Raw genomic sequence first — 22319 nt, 5'->3', positions numbered from 1 at the left:
GGTTTTGTTAGCATATTCCAGCGGTAATAATGCATATTTGGAATCTATGTTATATATTTATACAGCTTAAAATGTTTAAATATTAATCATGTGTGCCTATATTTACCAACTTATTTGTATAAATTGAACTTTATACAAAAACTCATGATACAATCATTGATTGTCTCAATCATTATTCTAAACGTTAGTGAAAAAGGCGGTTAAGGACGTATACTTAGCCTGCGGACTATGGGTGTATTCCGCAAATGCTGCCAGCAGTTAAGTTACGTAGGTCGTGGTAACGCCGCATGGTCGGGCAGCGCTAGCGTCAACCTGTACTAACTGTCGGTGGGTTCCGCATGTCAACAAACTTTGATATTTTTTTACTGTTTTCGCTCCCATGCCATCTGATATTTCGGAGTTTGTTGACATGCGGAACCCACCGACAGTTAGTACAGGTTGACGCTAGCGCTACCCGACCATGCGGCGTTACCACGACCTACGTAACTTAACTGCTGGCAGCATTTGCGGAATACACCCTATAGTTATACTGACTTACTATACGTACGTATGTGCGTGTATGTAAAACATATAAGAGCGTATAAGTTAAGATAAAATTGTTTATAGTTAGTCAATGCCTTCAATGGTCAGTTCGTTAGTTGGTCACTAAAAAGGTTCATTTAGCCAATGTTAATTATTTTCTTGTGTTCTGCTTTTGCGTGACAACAAAATAGTGCAATTCCGAGTTAGATCATAGCCGTTATGAAAGTTAATACATTCAATTGAAAGCAAACTCTTAAATAAATTATTAAAGTCTGATTTTGGATAATGCGTTTCATACATTTTACTAATAAAGCCAACGCATGTGCTGTTATGTACAGTTTTCACTAACAATTTTACTTGTTACTTTGCTTGCTTCTTCTTGCTGCATATAAATATACAATAGGCATAAGTAGGTAGGTACAGTACAATGATAAAATCATAGAATTCACACTACATGACCATTATGGTCCATGTTCGTCATCACATATGTCCCCATTATTGTCCACATCGCTCTCTGAGACTAACTGACGACTACTTAGAGCGATTGGTGGTGCAACTGGTGCATAGTAGTACAATTTTTCTAGTAGGAAGTATAAGTAGATAGGTACTCATCATTTCTGCATTTCTGGTGTGTGGTCATTCACGCGAATGGATGCCATGGATGTCACTTGTTCTCTATACTTGCTGCTGCTGTGTAAATAATTAAATGAAATGATCAGCTCCGTAATGGAAATCGGAAAATATTATAAGATCTAGTAAGTTGACAATGTTGTATACCTTGCTATTTCTTCCCGTTTTTTAATTTTTTTTTTTCAATTTTTTTACTTATAGATTTATTGATTTTTAGAAGGTTATAACAGTTCAATACTAGTCGTTTTTGTTGTGAAAGTAGCGTGTATTTTTCAAACATGAAATATCACGACCCGTGAGTAATAATACTTGATGATACTTAGCTTTTATGTTGATTTTTTTTGTTCATTGCCTCGAGCACATACTTTTGAAATATCGTTGTTTAGTTTATTTTCCATTTGTATTTATTTTTATTTCAGAATGACCATCGCACGCGATATGGACAATGCACCGCTGAACAAAGAGTATCAACATTACTGGGAAAATGACTCTGCTAGACAGGCGCAAAATTACAGTTACAACAATACTTCTGGAGCAGTGGCTTATGATCCATCCACACCACCTCCGCCTTTGCCTTATGCAGCTCCAGCGACAAACTATGGAACGTACAATTACTCTTACCCTTCTATGGCTGCTGACTCTACTTATGCTAATGCCTATCCCAATTACAATTATCAAGCCAACGCAAGTTACAGAAATTCCATGGAATATCAAAGTCATACGCAATATGCAGCTAATCATGGAGCAGCACAAAATAGTCAATATTATAGCAACTATGCACAAACTGCATACAACTATGCCTGGAATCCAAATGGCTCATACCAAACCAAATCAAAGACCGATAGTCCCCAATGGATAGCATCTGATCCTTCTACTTGGCCACAGCATAATAATTCCCAGTCGGTGACAGTTACTAGTTCAAGTGCAGCCAGTGCATCAACATCAGCATCGTCAACCAGCAAACCAATGTTATCAATTACTGTTAACAATTCCATGCAATTCTCATCCATCAGCAACAACTCCATTGTTTCCAAGCACAAATCAACAAACAGGGAAAGAAAACGTTCGAGCAGTCCTGAAAACAAATATCGCTCTTCAAAGTACGTAGATAGGAAAAAATTTGATGAGCACTCAAGTAGATTCAGGGCCAGAAGTAAAGAGAAAAGGAGATCAAGGGAACGGTCTATCAGAAGAAGAAGCAGGAGTTCAGATAGAAAGTCTTATTCGAATAACAATTCTTACAGCAGTCGTAGAAATGAGAAATCAAACCGCAGAAGTAGGAGCATAAGTAGAAGCAGTAATAGCAGAGGAAGTACTACCAGAAATAATGTCAGTCGAGTGACAAAAAATAAGCCACTTACTGAAAGAGAAGTGATATTGAAAAAATATAGGTAAGAGCAATCTGTTTCTGATTGTATCCAGTAAAATGTTATTAAAATCACAATAATATTTGTAGAAGTAATTATTGCGAAACGAGAGATGAAATAACCAAAAAGATAAAAAATATAAGTACGGATGTTGCGTCGGACAAGAAAATTTGGACAAGATCATCACCAGCTGACTTGTACTACCAGAGAAGTGAGGCCGACTATAGAGTAGTGGTTAGCACTGAAAGGGAAAAAGAAATCTGTGACGACTTCCAAAAATTACTTGTTGAAAGATCTGCTGCAGCAAGGGCGCTGCAAGTAAGTTGTTTTCAGTAGATCTTCCGCTAGTTGCTTACAATTTTTCTAAATAAATACCGCTTTATTGCAGCCACCCTACGAGCCACCTCCAAGAAAAACAAAAACTCGCATTTGCAGGCATAAATCAGAAGCTTGCAGTAGTTCTTCAGAAAGTGATGAATCGGATAACGAAGATAGGACTATGAAAGAATTGATGAATAAACAACTTCATCCCCACAGACTTCATCCTGAAATGTGGTTCAATGACCCTGGCGAGGTGAATGTTACTTATTTTTTGGCTGAAAAAATTATTGAACGAAATTCCTTAAACATCTGTTTAATTGTTACAGATGAATGATGGACCGCTGTGCCGATGTAGTGCAAAATCCCGAAGATCAGGCATTAGGCACGGTATATACGCAGGTGAAAAACTGATAGAAAAGTGTAATCCTAATACCAACAATGCCGATAGATTGTATCATTACCGCATCACGATTAGTCCGCCGACGAATTTTCTTACAAAAACTCCCACTATTATCGATCATGACGAGCACGAGTTCATATTTGAAGGATTTTCCATGTTCTCACATTTTCCTCTCACCAAATTACCAACGTGCAAAGTCATACGTTTTAATATCGAATATACGATCTTGTACATAGAAGAAAAAATGCCTGAAAATTTCACAGTCAGGGAACTCGATCTAATCTGTAAGATTCTCAAGTTAAAAAAATATCCAATAAATCACGTGAATTAGAGAAAATTATTAATCAACTTTTCTTATTTTCCAGACGAATACTTGTTCAAAGAGGTATTAGAATTAGTAGATTTTGAGCTGAAAACTGCCGAGAACAAAGATGGCTGTTCGCAATTCCATTTTATGCCGAGATTCGTTCGCGACTTGCCCGACAACGGCCAGGAAATCCTATCAATGAACGAAGTCTTGCGTTACCTGATCAAAAGCAGCGAGCTTTTGATCAATTCTGACGAATTATCCAAGCTGCTTGAAATGCCTCGAGACGATTGGCAAAACTTTGCCGACGAAGTCAAAGGCATGGTCGTTACCTATCCTGGTAAAAAGCCGTGCAGCATTCGCGTCGATCAACTGGACAGGAATGAAAATATTCAACCGCCGAAAGATCAAGAACCAGCTTTTCCTGAAATAGTGCACTTTGGCATTCGGCCTCCCCAGCTGAGTTACGCTGGAAATACCGAGTGAGTTAGTCATCTTAAATGTGTCATATTTTTTAACATTACACAATCAAATTAATCGTACGTTTTTTACAGTTATCAAAAAGCTTGGCGAGATTACGTCAAGTTCCGTCATTTACTAGCCAACATGCCAAAGCCGTCGTTCGAAGACAAGCGTAAATTAGAATCGAAAGAAAACAAACTGCAGGAGCTGCGAACGCAAAGCAAGATGAAGCGAGACGTCACGGTAGACGTGTCGTCCAGGGGCTTTTATAGAACTGGCATTATGTGCGACATCGTTCAGCACGCGATGCTGATACCTGTCCTCGTCTGCCACTTAAGATTTCACAATTCCCTTCATTTTCTCGAAAAGACCATCAACTATCAGTTCAAGAACCGATACTTGCTACAATTGGGTAATTGAATTTTTTTTTCTCTCTCACACATCTTACAATTGAAACAAGCGTAAAATTAATAATCGATACTTGGGTTCTTTTTTTTTTTTTCGTTACCTTATCGAAGCTCTCACGCATCCGAGTTATCGTGAAAATTTTGGTACAAATCCAGATCACGCGCGCAACTCCCTAACAAACTGCGGTATTCGACAACCGGAGTACGGCGACCGTCGCATTCACTACATGAACACTCGCAAACGCGGCATCAACACGCTCATCAACATAATGTCACGTTTCGGTGCCAAGAAAGAAACAGAATCGTCGATCGCGCACAACGAGCGTCTCGAGTTCTTGGGCGACGCAGTCGTTGAGTTTCTCACAAGTATACACCTGTTCCACATGTTTCCGGATTTGGAAGAGGGTGGCTTGGCCACTTATCGCGCCGCGATCGTGCAGAATCAGCATCTCGCCGTTTTAGCTAAGAAACTCAATTTGGATCAGTACATGCTGTACGCGCACGGCAGCGACTTGTGCCATGATTTGGAGCTGAGGCACGCCATGGCCAACTGTTTCGAGGCTCTAATGGGTGCTCTGTTTTTGGACGGAGGTATCAAGATTGCTGACACCGTGTTCGGGGATACGTTGTTTAAAGACGAGTCGCAGTTGTTGAATATTTGGGTTAATTATCCGCGACATCCCCTCCAGGAGCAAGAACCTACTGGGGATAGACAGTGGATTCCGAGCTTTGAACTACTTCAAGTGAGATTCTTTTTTTTTTTATAACTAGAATGATTCCTTGATTACCAACAATATTATTTACAATTCTGTATGATGTGCAGAAATTGACAAAGTTCGAAGATAGCATCGGAGTTGAATTTTTGCACATTCGTTTGCTGGCTAGAGCATTTACAGACCGAAGTATCGGCTACACAAACTTAACTTTAGGTTCCAATCAACGTTTGGAGTTCCTGGGTGATACAGTATTACAGTTGATAGTCTCAGAATATCTGTACAAATATTTTCCGGAACATCATGAAGGTCACTTGTCGGTAAGTACAGTCTGGAAAACGGAGGAAAAAAAAAAGTTAGTTTTTTCTCGTCCTGATTTCAACAAGTTTAATGTAACTATTTTAAACTCTATTTAAATTACAGCTATTACGTAGCTCGTTGGTGAATAACAAAACACAAGCCGTTGTCTGTGACGACCTAGGTATGACTCAGTACGCCGTTTACGGAAATCCTAAGGCTGACTTGAAAACGAAGGACAGGGCCGATTTGTTGGAAGCATTCTTGGGCGCTCTGTATGTCGACAGAGGCTTAGATTTCTGTCAGGTGTTTTGTGATGTCTGTTTTTTCCCGCGTCTTCGAGACTTTATTATGAATCAAGACTGGAACGATCCAAAGAGCAAGTTGCAGCAGTGCTGCTTGACTTTGCGTACTATGGACGGCGGGGAGCCCGACATACCGGTGTACAAGTACGTAACTTTTTTTTTTTCTTCAACTTTTAAAATTCATTTTTCATCAATTTCTTTTCGCCAGTCATTGACCTCAACACCCTGATTATCTTACAGAGTTGTAGAATGCATCGGACCAACAAACACGCGCGTTTACACGGTTGCTGTGTATTTCCAAGGGAAACGTTTGGCCACGGCGTCTGGTCATAGCATTCAAGAGGCTGAAATGAATTCAGCTAAAGAAGCGCTTGAAAAGTCAAAGGGTAATTTTCTAAGAACGACATAATTTTTTAACCACTTTTTGTACTGTTAGCTCAAATGATAATCGCATTTTCCAGGCCTGTTTCCGCAACTAGATCATCAGAAGCGCGTGATAGCCAAGAGCATGAAGATGCAGAACTGGCAGCAGTCCAGTAGTTCTTCGAAGTACCGTGCCATTCAGTCTTCCAAGCAACAACAGCAGCGTCAGCGACAAGAAGATCGCCAATCCGACGGTGGTTCGGATAACACTGAGCGTGGCAAACGTCGTAGTCGCAGTCGCGAACGCGACCCCCAGCGACGATCTCGCTCGCGCGAGCGCTACGACAGCACCGATCGTCGCCAAAGTGCCAGGCATGACAGTAGCCGCAGTCCCGAAACAGTCAGTAATCGAGGCCGATCTCCTAAAAGTACAAGAGGGGGGCGCAGCGACAGCCCTCGTCGCTCGAGAAGCTCGAGACGAGAGGAGAGTGAAAGTCTACGTCTCCCTCAAAGTAAGACAAAAGAGACTATCAGTGCAACTACTATTACTGATACTGCTACTGCTGGTGCTGCTGTGACTGTAAATATCACTACCACTACTACTAATTTTAGTCCTGAGTCCTTAAAACACAAGAAGCGTAAGCGTAGTGAAAGCCCTGAGCCATTGCGGTGTACGAGACGCGAATTGAGTAAAAGTCCTCGTCGTCGTACCGATAATTCAGGTGATGAATATTTTAGTTCGGATTGTGCATCTAACTCGAGTGATGATGATAGTATAATGCAATCAAACAAAGAAAAAGAGGCCGAACATGAGGCAAATAGTGCGGAAGTCAAAGGGCTGAAGAGGTCATTGGTGGCGGCGTATTCCAGCAGCGAGGATAATGTTAATAACGAAGACAGTAGTAATGACACCAATGTTTCCAAGACTGATGAAAAAAGTGACTTGCCTTCGCCTCCTGAAAAGAAAATTAAAACGAAACTCTAGTGAACCGATCGTGTGATTTATTTTCCTAGTTCAAGAAATGTACTATAGAGTTTAAATTTTCATCCATCCTTGATGTAACGGTTTACATCAATCAAATACAAGATATTTTAGCAAACAACAGCATTACTTTGTATAAATGGATTTGAATAAAAGTGATAAGAATTATGTGGCTTTAACAAACTTAAATGGCATCTACACAAGTTATACAATTTTCAACACTGAATACGTTATCTGCAAGAATAATACGTTAGATTTTTTTTGTTACATTTCTTACTACGCCTAGATAACTTTTGAATCATATTTTTTAATCGCAAAACTCCAGTGAAAAGCTAGTGTAGCAATTGAATCGAGATAAGGTGGACTAGGTGTCTTTCAATCGTGCAAAGAACCCAAACAGTGATGTTGAATAAATAAAAAAAGTTATATTTGAAATCTATTGTTTTAACTTAACATTATTTTACATTTAGTATGTACAATGCGTTTTTATCACTTTTTTTTTTTTTTTTTTTCTTATTGCTGCGCCACGGCTTGGGCTGGTACAAGATTTGCATGCTCTTGTTTTATCATGTACGGATTTTCTTTTATTGTCCTATGACACTGACTAACGCTGTCCAAAATATTTTGTAAATCCCAGTGTTTGGACAATAACGAATCCTTGACATTAAAATGACCAAACTGAGAGCACTGTATGTAACTGCAATGAGCCACACTCTTAACTCGGTACCCTATTTCAGAAACTAACGACTTCAGGTATTCATCGTCTTCATTAATGCAGACGATCTCTAAAATGTAAATGCAATAATGATGTTAATTATAAAGTTAAGATAAAAAAAAGTAACAAAATCTCCAATTATGTTAATTACCCAAAGTAAATTCAGGTGGTTTGAAATCAACACATTTTATGGAATATATTGTAGGAATTTGCTGGTCTGCTGGTCTTATTAGACCCTTTGCAGCTAGATCAAATGCTTCTTGACTCTGTATGTCTATTCCGGAATTTCTAAGGGAATTTAAACGTTAAAAAATGCACAGTTAACCTGTTAATTCAGTTTAATAAATTAAAATCTTACTCAAACATTTTTTTCTGGTGGGCAGCTTGTACTGCTGCACAGATCCGATCGATATTGCCTCTCTTGACTTTTTTCCAAGTTGCCTTTTCCAAAATTGAACCTGTGATGTAGTTATCCACTCTTGCTTGTCCCAAAATGCCTTTTACCCTGTAGAATTTCGTTAAACAAGCTTGTTTCAACTTATAAGTCAATGCTGTACCAGAATTGACTCCACAAATCATAACTCCAGAGGCTTCCACAGGCAGTTTGTTTGCAAAAGCCATTTTGAAGTTATCTGGCAAATAACGTGGTCCAACAACAAGTGGATGATCTGCATAGCTGTCCCTCACTGTGACCCTCATTTCTTTATTTGTTGGCCCCTCAATGCTCACATGCTCCATTGGAGGTCTTACATCCAATTCGTTAAGATCTACATTATTAAAAGTAATTGAAATGATATGAGTAATCAGCAGTCTTTCTGTCAAAAAAATTAAAAGACTATTTTTACCTCTGCACAAATTTGAGATTATTGTGCTTCTAACTGTAAGAGGATGGACTCCGGATGGTTTGTAAATGTTAAACACTCCGTTCAGCACATTCCACACTAACTGAGCGTTTCTCGTGTACGCTGTCATAATTTACCATACAGTTGCTATAAGTTAAATGCAAAATAAAGTTTTCAATATAAATAACAGAATTTGCATAACCCTTTGTGCAAGTCTCAATCTCCAACCAACTTTTACCAAGCAAAAATTTTAGGAGAATTAAAAATTATATTACGAAAAAAAAACTATACAACACTACTTATATCTAGCTGGTAATTGGACATTTCGTTGATTTAACAAAAAACATTGGTCTCACTTTTGTTGTTGTTGTTGTACTTGCATGTCGCGTGTGTCTGCTAGATTAGATGCGCGCGCGGAAGGGGGAGGGGGAGTATTTTTGTCACATGTCTTCTTCAATTGTTTTGACTTTCGCCCGGCGAACTCTGCAAGGTATTTTCTTTTTTTGGAAAAGAACATAGTAGCGTAGTTTTTTTAACTAGCTGAAATTTTTACTGAAAAAAAAGCTGTGATAATTTTTCTTGAGTACTAATTCAAACAACGTGTATTTAATAAGTACGGAAGGTGAATCGTTAGAACCGTGAATTTCGAGGTTATGAGTTTTTGTTGTGTTTTCGGTGTTTTACTTTGTTTCGTTGATGATTCGTTTGTTCTAATTCTTATCGAACAATAATAAATAGTCCAATATATTCGATAATTCTAACGATCAATAGTCATTTGCTATCTACTTACTTGTGTTAAGTGTCGCTAAAAAATGTTTGATGCAGTGATGTACTACTTACTTACTGAAATTTTTTTTTTTTTTTGCGTTTCATTAGGCAAATTTTCAAGCAAGCATAGTTTATCCACGATGTCTGAAACGCTAAACAAAGTGGTTGATGTGGATATCGATCCCAATGGAGTTTTCAAATACATTTTGATACATGTCAAGGATAATGGGATGGAAAAGAAAATTGTGAGAGGCTACCAACGATGCGACTACCATGGTAAGTAAATAACGTACATTTTTTAGAGTGTTTTTTTTAATCCATGCCTTCACAATATTCAATTTTTCTTTATTTTAAAATTAATCATACTTGATAATACATCGTTACACTCGAAATCATATGTACAGGAAATTCACAAATTTACAAATAATCAGGCCTGCTGGTAAATATTTACATATTACTGACTGAAAACTGCTTCTGTGAAATAAAAACGTTGATGATGCACGAAAATCAGGGATGGTTAAATAATTTCTTACGAATGGAATATAGTTATACACTTGAAAACTTAAAATTGTCTGACTTGTAAATGATGTTGTTTCTTAAGCTATTTACGTACAATATTTTAAATTTTTATATGTGTTTGTGAGTCATATTTTTGTCCGATTTTGTAGTAATCAAAAAGCCAAACAGTTTTATGTACAGGAAAATTATGCATTTTTGTGTGGCAGTTGAAATTTTCTCAGTATCATGAAAAAGATTAAAATTTACATAAAAAAATTGAAAAAGCATTCGAAACACAAACATCAAGACACCTTTTTGTGGAGTATAATTTTTCTTATTATTAACAAAAATTGACAAAAGTAACCCATATTTCTTGTTTATATCTGCAATGAAACGGTATTATATTTATTGTTTAGGTATGACTGTTATTTATAAATCTGTTATTGCGCATACTTGTTTCGGTTTTGTCTTACATATCGTTGATTGGCTGTACAATTTCTCAATGAAAATCAACACAGAACACGAATTTCTTTCGAAATAACAATAAACTACTGTTTTGTTAGGAGAAGCAACACTATTATGAAAATTCTCTCTCAAGTACTTTGGTATTCGAGTCATTGAATCTTTTACAAAACTGATACGTGCAAATATTGTGTGGTGAAAAAAAAAAAAAAAAACAAATAAACTGATTCATGTTTATGACACACAAGGTAGGCGCTTTTTTTGAAACATTTCAACACGCACACACAAATGCACAAACGTTAAAATAATGTTTTTAACCATACCAAGGAGATACTCACGATTATATTTACAATCTGTTTTTGAGCACCCGAACAAAAAAAAACAAAAGTATCGAAAGACAGGTTTACCTCACAAGTGCGCACAATTACAACATACGTACATTCAGCGAAAAACGCGTGCAATATACTACATTCCGCAAACGAATTTTCGAAATCGCTAAAACCCCGCTACGACACGAGAACAAGACCAGCTTGTTTCTCAATGATAATAATAATGATAGTCTTAATAAGTCGAGCCGAAACACCTCGCTAGGACACAACAATTATGTATGCATAAATATACTGCACCACAATTCTCTCATTTGTTCTATTTACGTCCAGTGGAATGAAAAAAAAAAAAACAAGAAGAAAAAAGAAAAAAAACACACAGCAAGCTTCTCAAGTATCCCTTGACAAACATCATATAGGTGCAGCAAGTTAATGAATGAACGAGGCTAGGAGGCTCGCCTGAAGCAACACCAGGCCCGGTGGACGCTGAAGCCCTGCTTGCAGCCCGCGGCCGATGCGGAGCTCCCCTCCCCTCCCGCGGCCACCAAGGGCAACGCCAGCGTCAACCCCTTGAAGTTGCGGCCGAGGCCCCGGCTCGGCTCCTCTTCTCAGGTACTGCGCCTCGTCGCCACCGACGGCTCGTCGAACCGCTCGATCAGATCGACGTTGGCCATGCTCTCCCGGCGCTTTTTGTTCCTCATACCCGTGCCTTCGTCTTCCAACGCTGCCGCCTTCACGCTTGCCGTCACTACTGTCGTCGTGGTAGTTGGGCTCGTTCTGGAGAAAGACGCGTTATTTCATAGGCAACGCAAAAGAAAAAAAGAGCTTACCCCTCGTTGTTCCGTGCAGTCCTATGATGGGTGGTGGTGGTGGTGGTATTGAGTTCGGCGTCGGGTGCATGCTTGTCCGGCGAGTCGTTCTGGTTGTCCTCGTCGCTCGTGCTGTCCTTGTCGATGAAGGGCAACGAGTCGTCGTTCAGGTCGTCTATCGTCTCGATCTTCTCGAGGATGCGGGAGGGCGTGTAGGGCGGCGACGGCGAGTTCAACGTTTCCAGTTCGCTTCGGGTGTGCATCAGGGTGAAGGGCAGCTTCAGGGACACGACCCCGCCTATCCACTCGCCCATCGGGGACACCACGAGCTTTACCTGGATTTTTGTTTTTTCATCACAAAGACACGAAAATAAGACCAAAACATTTTTTTAAGGATTATCTGCTTTAACGCTAAATAATAATAATAATATAGATAGGGCGAAGTTAGTTCAACAAACGGCATTACGCGAACTCGATTCTTTTGCCATTGTTGAAAGTTTGCACCCGAAAATACCATGCTCTCTCTCATTAGCGTAAAACGCAACATCCCCGTATTCCAAATCTTTTGGGGGGATGAAAGTATCTCCAGCGATAATCGACACATTTACAATGCAATTTTTGCCATCTCAACACCACCAGCTGTGTATATAGGGGTTTTTCCACGAAAACTCAGGGAAACGGATGGATCGGGTGGAATGTTTACCTTGACGTAGTAGGAGACGTAGATGGCAAAGACGTTGCGGTCCTCGGGGTTCTCGCTTTTGCAGACTACGGTGGAAGCGAGATTGCCGCCACCCTTCGGGTAACCCGGATCATCCTCCAGGGCGATCCAATTCTTCGTCGAACCCTTTTCCGGTCTGAGCACGTAGGTACGGGACAAACTGAAGCCAGGCTCCACTGGACAGTCCTCCCGCGGCGACAGCTGCGCCACCACGTTCTTGAACTTGCCGTTGCTGAACATGCACACGTCCACGTGCTGAACTATGTCCACCTGGAGAACGCACGGGGCGAATGCTCTAAAGTTATCTTTTTTTTTAATTGCACAGGTACTCGTTGGGGGAAAAAGCACTTTGGTTTTTATACCTATCGGCTGCTGCGGCTACGGTTCTTTCTTTCGCGTTTAAACATTTTTCGTTCTTTGTAAAAGTTTCAGAGGTGAGTTTTCCAGTAATTGATGACAATGAAAAAAAAAAACTTTTTTCTTTTTTTTTTTTTCCCCCTCGGCACAAGCGAAATTTCAATACCACGTGCATTCCAGAGATGAGAATTTCAATCGCGATTCCGGGCACAATAGTGGCTGTTCGAAATCAACGGATCGTTATATTTCGAGGATCCATCACGCGCGAGAGCGGGAGTTTTTCATTACGCGCATGAAACAAATAATTTTTTTTCTTTTCCCCCTCACAATGGTAACATTAATCCCACCTTAAAATCTATACCTTGCGAGACTTCACCAAAGGCTTATATACGTATCGATAAAAAAAAAAAAAAAATTTAGTACGCCGTACTCCCCGTATTTCCGATGAACTACGATTGAAAATTATTGATTTCGGTACCTGCACGCGCGTACTCGGCACTGTAATTTTATACCTGAAAAACACCAGAAAATACAGTCCTCTCGGACGGACAAGCAAATTACCCTCGCACGTGTTAAAATTCGTACCACGCGATTGTTACTTCGTTCGAATGATAATTTCTTCGACATACGTTTCGCTCGAGTCTCTTATTTGTTAAAACTAACAGCGATTTTGCCACGTTGTAGGTATATACCTAGGTACCGTACGTTTTTTCAATCAAATTTTCAATCCGTCCCGCGATACCCTACAACACCAACAAAATACCCGCAACAATGGCAGTAGAAATACAAACTCGGATACGCATATAATATCATCTATACTCCCTTGCACATTTTTCATTTTCCACTATAGTATACCGCCATAAAAGAAAAGCCATTTTTTTTTGTTCTCTTCACGATCGAAGGGAAGCTCCGCAAAATCTTTTTTTTCACTTTGTCCATTCGCCTGTTGCTGCTGTGCTCGAGCTTTAAACACACACGCATACAAAATCCACAAAAAATATCCCGTTTTTGTCTCTCATTTTAGTAAAAAAATTTTTCAAGGCACACCTTTGAGATAAAGCTCGTTTTACTCGTAATATACCATGTACGAGTGAGGGAAAAATCATGAACGAGGGTTACAGTGGTGGTGACACCCTTTTTTTTCGCGATTTACGTATTACAATTATATTTGTATACATCATCTATATGGACAAAAACGCGATATTTTCCTCATACACCCATGCCATACTGTTTGTACAGGGATTTCCAAGTCACGAGACAAACACGAAATCATGTACCTACGCGTCGAATTGATAATCTGTCATTGTCATGTTAGCCCCCGCACGCGTAGTTTATATAGGTGGTATAGGTACTTTACAACCGAAATTGACAAGCTAGCCGTTGAGTATAATTTATGCACATCCAACGCGCGATGGACTTGTACGCGTATTAAGTACGTCTACTCGTGGCCATTGTTTATATAGGTACACGGGAAAATCGAGCTGGACGTGGTGTATACATAGCGGTACATATATATACACGGAAGAAACTCAGTATGGAGTGAATCTTTGTCAGTGATGGGTGTATTATGTATTACACGCCGGGCTGTACACACGAGAGAGAGAGAGAGAGAGAGTATCCCCTAACAACAATGTGTAGCGACACGTGCTTCCTGCGTCGACGAATGACCAATTTGACCACTGTGATTTGTCACGTCCTGCAGCCCAACCCCCCTATAAACCGTGTATTTCGAGATACTATAGCTATACTTCAAAATCAATCATTAAGTACTCACACACGTTACGATACATGCATTTTATTTGATTTTGCTCATCAAATGTCGCTTAATATGGTAGCAGTCAATTATCGTAGCATCAAATGATAAATTTTACTCTGATGGGTATACCCTCAAAACTAACTAAACCACATTTATGTGGGGGGTAGCCCCCTTTATGTTACCAAATGAGTAAAAGGGTATACACTCAAAGTAACATTTTTTATTTGCCGGTTGTTTGGCTGCTATTGTCTCCAGCTTAGTGCTCGCATGAATAATCCCGTAAATATTGATTACGACTGCGACAGCCGCGCCATTAGCTCATGCTCGTACAAGTATACGCCTCGGTTTTGGTTATTATTTTAATTTGTATATACTAGTGCCATACTGTAAAATACCTAAACGCGCACCTCCTCCCTCGCTTGCCTCCGTCTATGCGTATAATTATGGACACGAGTCACGATTGTAGAGTTGCAAACAACCCCGTTCATCAAGCCGGGCCGAAACATTCACGGGGAAACGAGAGTAGGAGACGGGCGTATACAGTTGTCCCGCCGAGTTCAACTAATCCGTGCAAATATACATCCACGGCAGGTATCGCAAAATGGTTTATCGGTTCGGGGTGGGTGGGCGAGAGTCGTGTGCAGCCCCAAATCGATAATCTAATCGCTGCTACTCTCCCGGGTCGCCGTCCACGTGCGCGTGTACTTGGAGATGATGCAGCCGTTACCGGCAATTGCGATGCCGATCGACGATTCGCGGGCGTTTGTTTGCGTAAACCTTGCGTTTTTGGATTTTTGGTCCTCCCCTGCAATATAGTCTTAATCGCGTTACTCCTCCTATTGAAACAAAAACATTTCTTTTTTTTCCAACTAAAAATATATTTACCAACAACAAGGGTATACACTATATTATTTTTCTTGCAGCTTATTAGTTGAGGAAGCGCTTGGTATTTTTTCGGGGCGTTTAGTGAGAAACGAAGCCTTTGTTATCATCCACCCGCCAATTTATCAATAAAAGTACTTACACGTCTAGGTGACCCATCGTAACCCTGATAATTACGTGTCCAGCTGATAACCATCAAAATACCATCAGCTTTTGTGTATATACGTCACGCACGTGTAAGGTATATGTAACGCAAAGTTGATTTATCGCGTGACCTTGTACATACTCATGGGCAACTACATCCAGTGGTTGGGGGTTTTTTTTGTACACGTACTAGTCGTGTAAGGACTAAGTGCAACTTGATGATTCCTATATCCATGAGATTTGTGTAAGTTTTTCAAAAGTTTCTACGAGTGTGTTTTGTCTACCGAAAGTTTTCTCGAGACGTTTTTTTCCAAGTTGCTCCAATTATCTAATTCAGCGAAAAATCGGTATCGTTGAAACATATAGGTGTCCTTATATACAATACGAAAACACGAAACGCATTCGAGCACCATTGACGTTCAAGCGACATAGTTTGAATAGCGCAAAGTTCATCATCGGATGATCACTCTTTTTCGATTCACTAAGCCCGCCGATTGTCTACCGTGCCGAGTTTTCTTTCCATCCGCTCTTGACAACATCCGCATCATTTCCCATTCATCGATGTTTTCACATGCGCAACTCTAACCATTCGATAGGAAAAGAATTTCTACAATTTTATTGCACGCGTGCACACTATGTGTATTTATACTCGCACAACGATCAATTGATTCAAATTACTGCACCTGCAAATTAGATCGCAAATAAAGTTACCTCGTCAGAAAGATTGATTACTCCAAGGCATCAATTATATTAGTTCGCCCAGACGGAGTATCGGGTATACCCATTCAATTTGTCTCCACCCAAGCGAAAAGTCGATCCCTTGCATTAAAGTCCCATTTGTTGTGGAAGCATCCCTAATTTGATTCGTACTGTGTGTGCTTCGGACGGTAATGATGGCCAGAAAAAATCTCAGCTACGAGCCACGTGAGTACAGGAAGCGAATTCAACGAGACTAATTCCTTCCCAAAAAGTAAATCTGTGGAATGCCACGGTTCTTTCCTTCTTTGCGCTGATTTGGTTTTTTTGTTTTTGTTTTTTGTTTATCGGCAATAAACAGTTTCCTGCAACAGCCCGTGACACGTCAACAGAGTGACACTTTTTAACAATTGTATAATTATACACCACGTCGTTGCACACGAAAGGAAACACGCCGGGTTTTTTCGCTCGACACGGCAAATTGCCCAACGAGCCGACTTTTGGCAGTGCACCCGATCTCTCTCGAACGTGGAATGTAACCCATAATTCTTCATCGCAAAGTAAGCGAATTTTCCGCTTGCTACGTATAACATCCATACTATCATAACGCCGGAGATGAATCACCAGCTGGTGCAAAGCTGCGTAGTCGATTGCCATACCGAGCTCGTGACCGTTGCACACACGCGTGACTGGATTATGCAATATATACCTGCTGTGCAGTCTCGAGTCGGCGTCGCGCCGTGTGTGCCACGCGGGAGGCGTTGTAATGGCTTTCGATCGCGAAGCGCTTCAAACTCGAGTGCACCCTTGGGATGACTCTCACCGCTGCGCTTCTTGTTCCACTGATTTATGCCGTGTTTGGGTGTAACGCGTAAATTTGCTCCTGCGTTGCGCCGTTCTCCGACACGCGGGGGGAACGTGGTGTGGATTTTTTATCTGTTTAATCTGTCATTATACCGCGCTGATGCCGCTGCGGTTCATTTTTTTTTTTTTTTTTTTTCTAATTCATGAGTTATCGATGACGGGGAGCTTTCAAATTTGCGATTCGAGGCCTTTGGACATTTTGGAGAATTCCTTTTGTGAATGGGACGTTTGAGTAATGGCATCACGGACGATTGTAAAATATTTTTGCTCTTTTTGAATGTAGGTAATAAAATCCACTTGGAAGATAAAAAAGAAATTAGGCCAAGTTTTATCCTCAAATTTGCACTCACTTATGTATGCAAGCGTTGAACAAATACTTTGCAGACATTCAATTTTTTTTTTTCTTCAGCTGTACGTAATGAAATTAAGTGTTTTCAATTTACATTTTCCAATGACGAAATTTTCAAATGAAAGGTCCAGCAGTGAAACGAGCGACTTTCCGCGCATTAGGGTTATCTTCGAATTTCACTATCGTTTTTAAAAATATTGATATCCGAATGTGTTATATCTCCTGTTTATGCCCACAATGGCATAACTTGATTATATATTAGTTTTTTGCAATATTAGTAAATACCTTATTCAATCGGAGGTTTTGCCTATACTTATTTCTTATTTCCCATGTTAAAAAGTCCGACTTTGGTCACAAATATCTCGAAAACGGTGAGATAGGATTTTTGAAAATTTTACACTGTATAAAGCTAGTGCCTATTTTTTACAGAGTATATATAGTCTGAGTTTCAACAAAATCGTTAAAAGACAATTGATTTACCGATAGCTACACTACCTCAAGGTGTGAAAAAAGAGTGCCCCAACTATAAAAACAGCAATGAACTAATTAACAGGGCGAATGGTATTGAAATAATAATAATAATACAATTTAATTTTGACAGTGTATTAAAAAAGAAAGTTTGACGTACAAAATATACTACATAATAGTCTGCATAAATCGGTATGTGAAGGAAAATGATTATTTAACTTTGAGGATGTATAAATGACTATGTACTGTTCCGCTTCAACAACATCTCGAGATCCTTGCCTATCTTGGAAAGTTGATCATTGATCATTTTCAAGTCATTAGTTTTGTTAACTGCAGAGGAATCTAAAAATTGTAAATAATTTTTTTTTTTCTCCATTATATCAAAACTATGGGTGGTACATAAAAAAATTCTTAAAAAAATATACGTACCATCCTCCTGTGAATCGTAATCCCAATCAAATAAACTCGTAATATCATCCCAATCACCAAACGAGTGACTTCGGCTGATGGCCACCACCGCCAATATCGCGAACACTAATGCGTACTTCATCTTGGTCTGGTAGCAACTGTAACCCTCGGTCGGACTCTGCGCGTTTTTATATCTTACAACGTGCAGTACAACAACAGCAGAGCACGACCAGCTGATAAAAAAAAAAAAAAAAAAAAAAATACCTATCGAGGTATGCGCAGTTACAATGTGAATTATGAGTAAGTTGGGTCGGGTTTTGTTCTCGGCTTCTTAATGGTTCTTTATTTCTAAAACACTTGCGACGAGAGCAAACTAACGCACTCTCGTAACCTACATGAGTCGCCGAGACGTGTACACATAGGTGGGCAAGGTGAGCCCGCGCGTGCGAATAGTCTTAAGTTTTTGTTCTTCTTCGGGTCTTTTGGATCGGCGAAAGATAAGATAAGCCGTCTCTGCCGTTGGGAGCCCATTGCGAGGGTGATAATTGTTAATTAATGTAAATTTTTGCTTGACCTTTTTTTTCTTCTCATGCTGCTGTTTTCAGGTTACCCATACACGTGCTAAAGAGACCCGAGTCGTCGAGCTTTTGTTTAATATAATGCTCTTCTTCGTATTGGCAGTTTCGAAACAGCGCACTAATCGAGCAACTTGACAAAGATTGATTTTGAATGCAAAAAGAAAGTACTAGTTGTAATTATGTATATGTATATTTAGTTAATGTCAACATTGCCAACACACCCAAATTAACCTATTACTGTCCTTTTCCATTTGAATTATGCTATGCAAGAGTTGTTCAAGCGTTAAATTGATTCATAGCCCCGTACGTATTGATCATTTAATGAAAACTTTGTTACTACATGTATATGTTCGAGCGAGTTAAAACTTTTTTTTTTTAATTTTGTCAACTGCTGTTTCAATTCATTATTAGATTTTTTGAGTCGAAAAAAGTATCTTTAGGCGAGTACGCGGAGTAATAGTATAGGGTCCACAACTTTTGACACATTTTTGTGTGATAAAGTGATACTCTCTTGGAGCCTTTGAATTGGATCGTTTCATATACTGGAGTAGCTTAATACACCGTAAAATTTTCTTGATATCCTAAATTTGAGTGTAGCTTGTAAAAATTAGTTAAGGTATACTATAACGGATTGTTTCTTCAATGCTATTCAACTCGGTGACCTTTAAATTTTTCATCGAAGATGGTGAATTGTATAAGAGTATACTAGGTGATAAACGTTGTTTAATCAATGATATTAACTACTAAATTCTCGTTTTGGACTTCAAAATTACAATTTTAATGTTTCAATGGTAGTTTCAAAACGGTAATGCTCTTTCAAAACTTTTAAAAAATATATTAAAGCTGACATGGGTTTTTAGAGCCAGGACTTGAAGTTTACATAAATACATAACTTTAAAAAAAATTACAAATACCACATTTTTGACATACCACTTTACGCATCTGAGTTTATATTGCATTCATCGTGAAACAATCCATATATGTTTTATGCAAATTTTTGCCCACTTTATTAAAAATATGTATAAAAAATTGTAGGTGTTTGTACAGCTTGTAAAGATAAAAATTAATAGTATTATTTGATAAATCACGTATTTGAATTAAATTCATCGTCACAGATTACATGGCGTATACATATACGCAAAACTACGTATTTAGCGTCTACAAATGTACATGTGCGTGTTCAGGCTAGTGATAGTGATGGCTAACCAACAGTACAATGTACGCCATGGAAAAAAAAAAAAAAAATTTCCTCCATCGAGTACGACTCGTCAATGATTTACCATCCACGCGAGCGTTCCCTAAGTAGAATCTTTGAAACCGCGTTCGCCTATGGATCAGAGGTGTGAAGGCCTGCATCGATTTCACGAAAGACCTTGTCTAAAAATGGTCTCGCATCTTATCGTCTCAAACATCTTATTTTCATTATTTCTCCCTCTGTGCACCCTATACATACATATACACCTACTCGCTTGTATCGACGTATACTCAGATACGTGAAATTTCACTTTTTTTCCTAAGGCTACTGGAAAACCCACTTTACGCAATCGTATTCCGAACCTTTTACGATTTCAGCACACGTCTCCCTGCAGATGTGTATACGCCAGTACTTGCAGCTTCTCTTATCGCGTCGCGCGCGCGTGCAGTCGAAAAGCTCGCGCGGATTCCCCGACACCCGAGTCAAGTCTCCCTCAGCTTCCACGCGCGTCTCGTAAATTTCACTGCGATTTTTCTCCTCCGGGCTCATTTGTTTCACGAAGATTGTGGAGGAAAAGATTAAGGTAGGTATCAAATGGGCTTTTTTTTTTCATGCGTCTCACCTCGATCCTTTTGACGGACTTGCCGCTGTTGTTGACGACGTTGACGCTGACGGTGATCGCGTCGCCGTGCGAGTAATTCGCGCGGTCGAGGCTGGCTTCCAGCCGGACTCGGCCGTCGCTCAGTAAAAATTGCTTCTCCACCACTGCGTGGGGGATCGGTTCTGCAATGTGTAAAACGTGAGTGAGAGGGAGAGGATTAAAAGTAAAAAAGGGGCTTTGGTTCTGTCAGTTAATTGTTTTTTTTGTTTTTTTTTCCGTTGCAAAGGCACAAAGTTGGCGTTTCAATCTTCTTTTTGTAATTCCGGTATGTCAGTTTTTACCAACCTTTTTCGTTCCATCCGACCGAAATGAAAAAGAAAAAAAGAAAAAAAAACGCTCTATCGAGTAAGCGGTGCTTTTTTCTCCCGGAAACAAAACATTTGTTGGCTTTATCTTCGATTCCGTTCATCCAAATTTGAATCTCAAATGACGGCTCAATTACCCCACGGGCCATCGGAGACGATGATTGGAGTGTATAGGCATGACATGACCTACACCGAGTGTTGTTTCACAATTTTACGATCGAGCCGTTAAATCACGAGATTTATGTTGCCACTTTGATGACGGGTATACGTACGTACGCGGTATAAGATGGAGGAGGGAACTAAGATCGCGAAAACAATTGAAACGTTCCAACGATCTCGTTGCAGAGATTTTTGATGTTATAGTCTCGGGAATACCGGGAAATGTAACTATATGTATTTCCCTATTGTGTTTTAATTTGCATACAATTTCCGTTTGAAATAACGTTCTCGTATTTTTACAAGTTGCTGTTCTCGTGGAAACGATATCCGAGCTTTCTTTCATTTTGTTCCCGGCTCCCTCGAGACTTGTTATATGTATATGTATGGGTACACGAGTAGTTGTATACTTAATGGAGCATTATTTACCCTCTTCAGACTTTATTTCGTTCTCATTTTCGAGGCAACTGCTGCTTTTTTCTCTTGGCAATTTGTTGGCGTCGACGACTGACGACTCGTTAGCCAGAGATGCCGGTGGGTGAGGGTGCCAGGAAAAATGAGATGGGAATCTGATGGCGCCGATACTTGTCGGAGGAGGTCCCTGGATCACTCGCAAGCCCATCCTTATGATTTGCATTTTTCTCGTCAACTTCTCGTCCGGCCTGTCAGCTGTGAATAATAATGAACGTGGTTCACGTTAGTTTGCATACATTATAATCATACCTACTGGGAAACATCGATTGGAGCACGATAGCGTTACTGAATTTTTTTTCACAGGGTAGCAAGTATGGTGTTAATTTGTGAAACTTGGGGTTCAATTGGGGTTTTATCAGTTAATCGGTTTTACGTTGCATTTAACCTTTTGGCCTTGGGGAGCTTCTTCATCCGACTTAGACCTACATTAATTATTAGTGACTAGTACTGACATGTCTTTTGAGATTCGATTATAGGACATGTTACCTTTACACAAATTTTCCTGAAAACCCAGCTTAATCTAGCTAATACAAATTACTAATGATAGTTTTGTTCATAATTATAATACATGTGTTTGAGAATACAAAAAAAACTTTCGGAAAAAAATTAGCCATCCAAACAGAGAAGTAAACAAAAATGTTATTTCCGAAAAATCAATATTTTTTCACCTTAACAAAGCTTGTAAACATATATACATACATACTCTATTTTGTCCGTACGAAAAGCTTTGATCACAAGATAAGTATTGTTCAATTAATTATCATTACACGTGTAGCCAATTCTGAGCACACGTAATAAATTTTTAAGCT

The 22319-nt window shown here is 39.5% G+C and overlaps 4 protein-coding genes across 11 annotated transcripts in view; 2 read left to right on the top strand and 2 right to left on the bottom strand.

The window, feature by feature from the left end:
- Positions 1–524: 524 nt before the first annotated feature.
- Positions 525–7511, top strand: drosha (ribonuclease 3 drosha). Of its 5 annotated transcripts, none has more exons than XM_014357761.2 (13): positions 525–1277; positions 1370–1447; positions 1572–2543; positions 2609–2837; positions 2908–3093; positions 3167–3524; positions 3606–4029; positions 4102–4421; positions 4528–5159; positions 5240–5449; positions 5553–5875; positions 5972–6117; positions 6193–7511. In XM_014357761.2, exons 2-13 carry the CDS (start codon positions 1431–1433, stop codon positions 7077–7079), a joined length of 4704 nt encoding a protein of 1567 aa, XP_014213247.2. In that variant the 5' UTR covers positions 525–1277; positions 1370–1430; the 3' UTR covers positions 7080–7511. The 5 variants fall into 5 exon arrangements, with proteins under 5 accessions (XP_014213247.2, XP_089449424.1, XP_014213280.2 ...); XM_089593298.1 differs by having other exon boundaries at positions 1354–1447; XM_014357794.2 differs by lacking the exon at positions 1370–1447 and having other exon boundaries at positions 525–625.
- Positions 7512–7513: 2 nt separating this feature from the next.
- On the bottom strand, positions 7514–9014 carry LOC106642189 (pseudouridylate synthase TRUB2, mitochondrial). 3 transcript variants are annotated; one of them, XM_014356896.2, is made up of 5 exons: positions 8990–9014; positions 8637–8780; positions 8150–8558; positions 7943–8079; positions 7514–7861 (listed from the first exon to the last, which is right to left on the bottom strand). In XM_014356896.2, exons 2-5 carry the CDS (start codon positions 8761–8763, stop codon positions 7590–7592), a joined length of 945 nt encoding a protein of 314 aa, XP_014212382.2. In that variant the 5' UTR covers positions 8764–8780; positions 8990–9014; the 3' UTR covers positions 7514–7589. The 3 variants fall into 3 exon arrangements, with proteins under 3 accessions (XP_014212382.2, XP_089449427.1, XP_089449426.1); XM_089593301.1 differs by having other exon boundaries at positions 8933–8994; XM_089593300.1 differs by lacking the exon at positions 8990–9014 and adding an exon at positions 8933–8974 and having other exon boundaries at positions 8637–8756.
- Positions 9015–9072: 58 nt separating this feature from the next.
- Positions 9073–22319, top strand: part of LOC106643052 (14 kDa phosphohistidine phosphatase) — a 71761-nt gene continuing 58514 nt past the window's right edge. Inside the window, exons 1-2 of one of the 2 annotated variants that reach the window (XM_014358028.2) lie at positions 9073–9123; positions 9510–9677. In XM_014358028.2, coding sequence (XP_014213514.2) covers positions 9078–9123; positions 9510–9677 — 214 coding nt within the window. In that variant the 5' untranslated portion in view covers positions 9073–9077. Of the gene's footprint in view, positions 9124–9188; positions 9284–9509; positions 9678–22319 lie in introns of those variants that run through there. The other variant, XM_089593303.1, reaches the window with a different exon arrangement.
- The window catches only part of LOC106643045 (arrestin homolog), a 47830-nt gene continuing 36806 nt past the window's right edge, over positions 11296–22319 (bottom strand). Inside the window, exons 7-11 of the mRNA XM_014358016.2 lie at positions 21466–21705; positions 20537–20697; positions 12200–12487; positions 11518–11831; positions 11296–11464 (exon numbers count right to left, since the gene is read on the bottom strand). Coding sequence (XP_014213502.2) covers positions 11296–11464; positions 11518–11831; positions 12200–12487; positions 20537–20697; positions 21466–21705 — 1172 coding nt within the window. The remainder of the gene's footprint in view (positions 11465–11517; positions 11832–12199; positions 12488–20536; positions 20698–21465; positions 21706–22319) is intronic.

Source organism: Copidosoma floridanum, unplaced genomic scaffold (genome assembly GCF_036245765.1).
Source record: "Copidosoma floridanum isolate Cflo_tuat_1 unplaced genomic scaffold, Cflo_Japanese_pri ptg000019l, whole genome shotgun sequence".
NCBI classification, from domain to species: Eukaryota; Metazoa; Arthropoda; class Insecta; order Hymenoptera; family Encyrtidae; genus Copidosoma; species Copidosoma floridanum.
The sequence above is the reverse complement of the archived record's forward strand: the minus strand, read 5'-3'. Positions and strand labels throughout refer to the sequence as shown.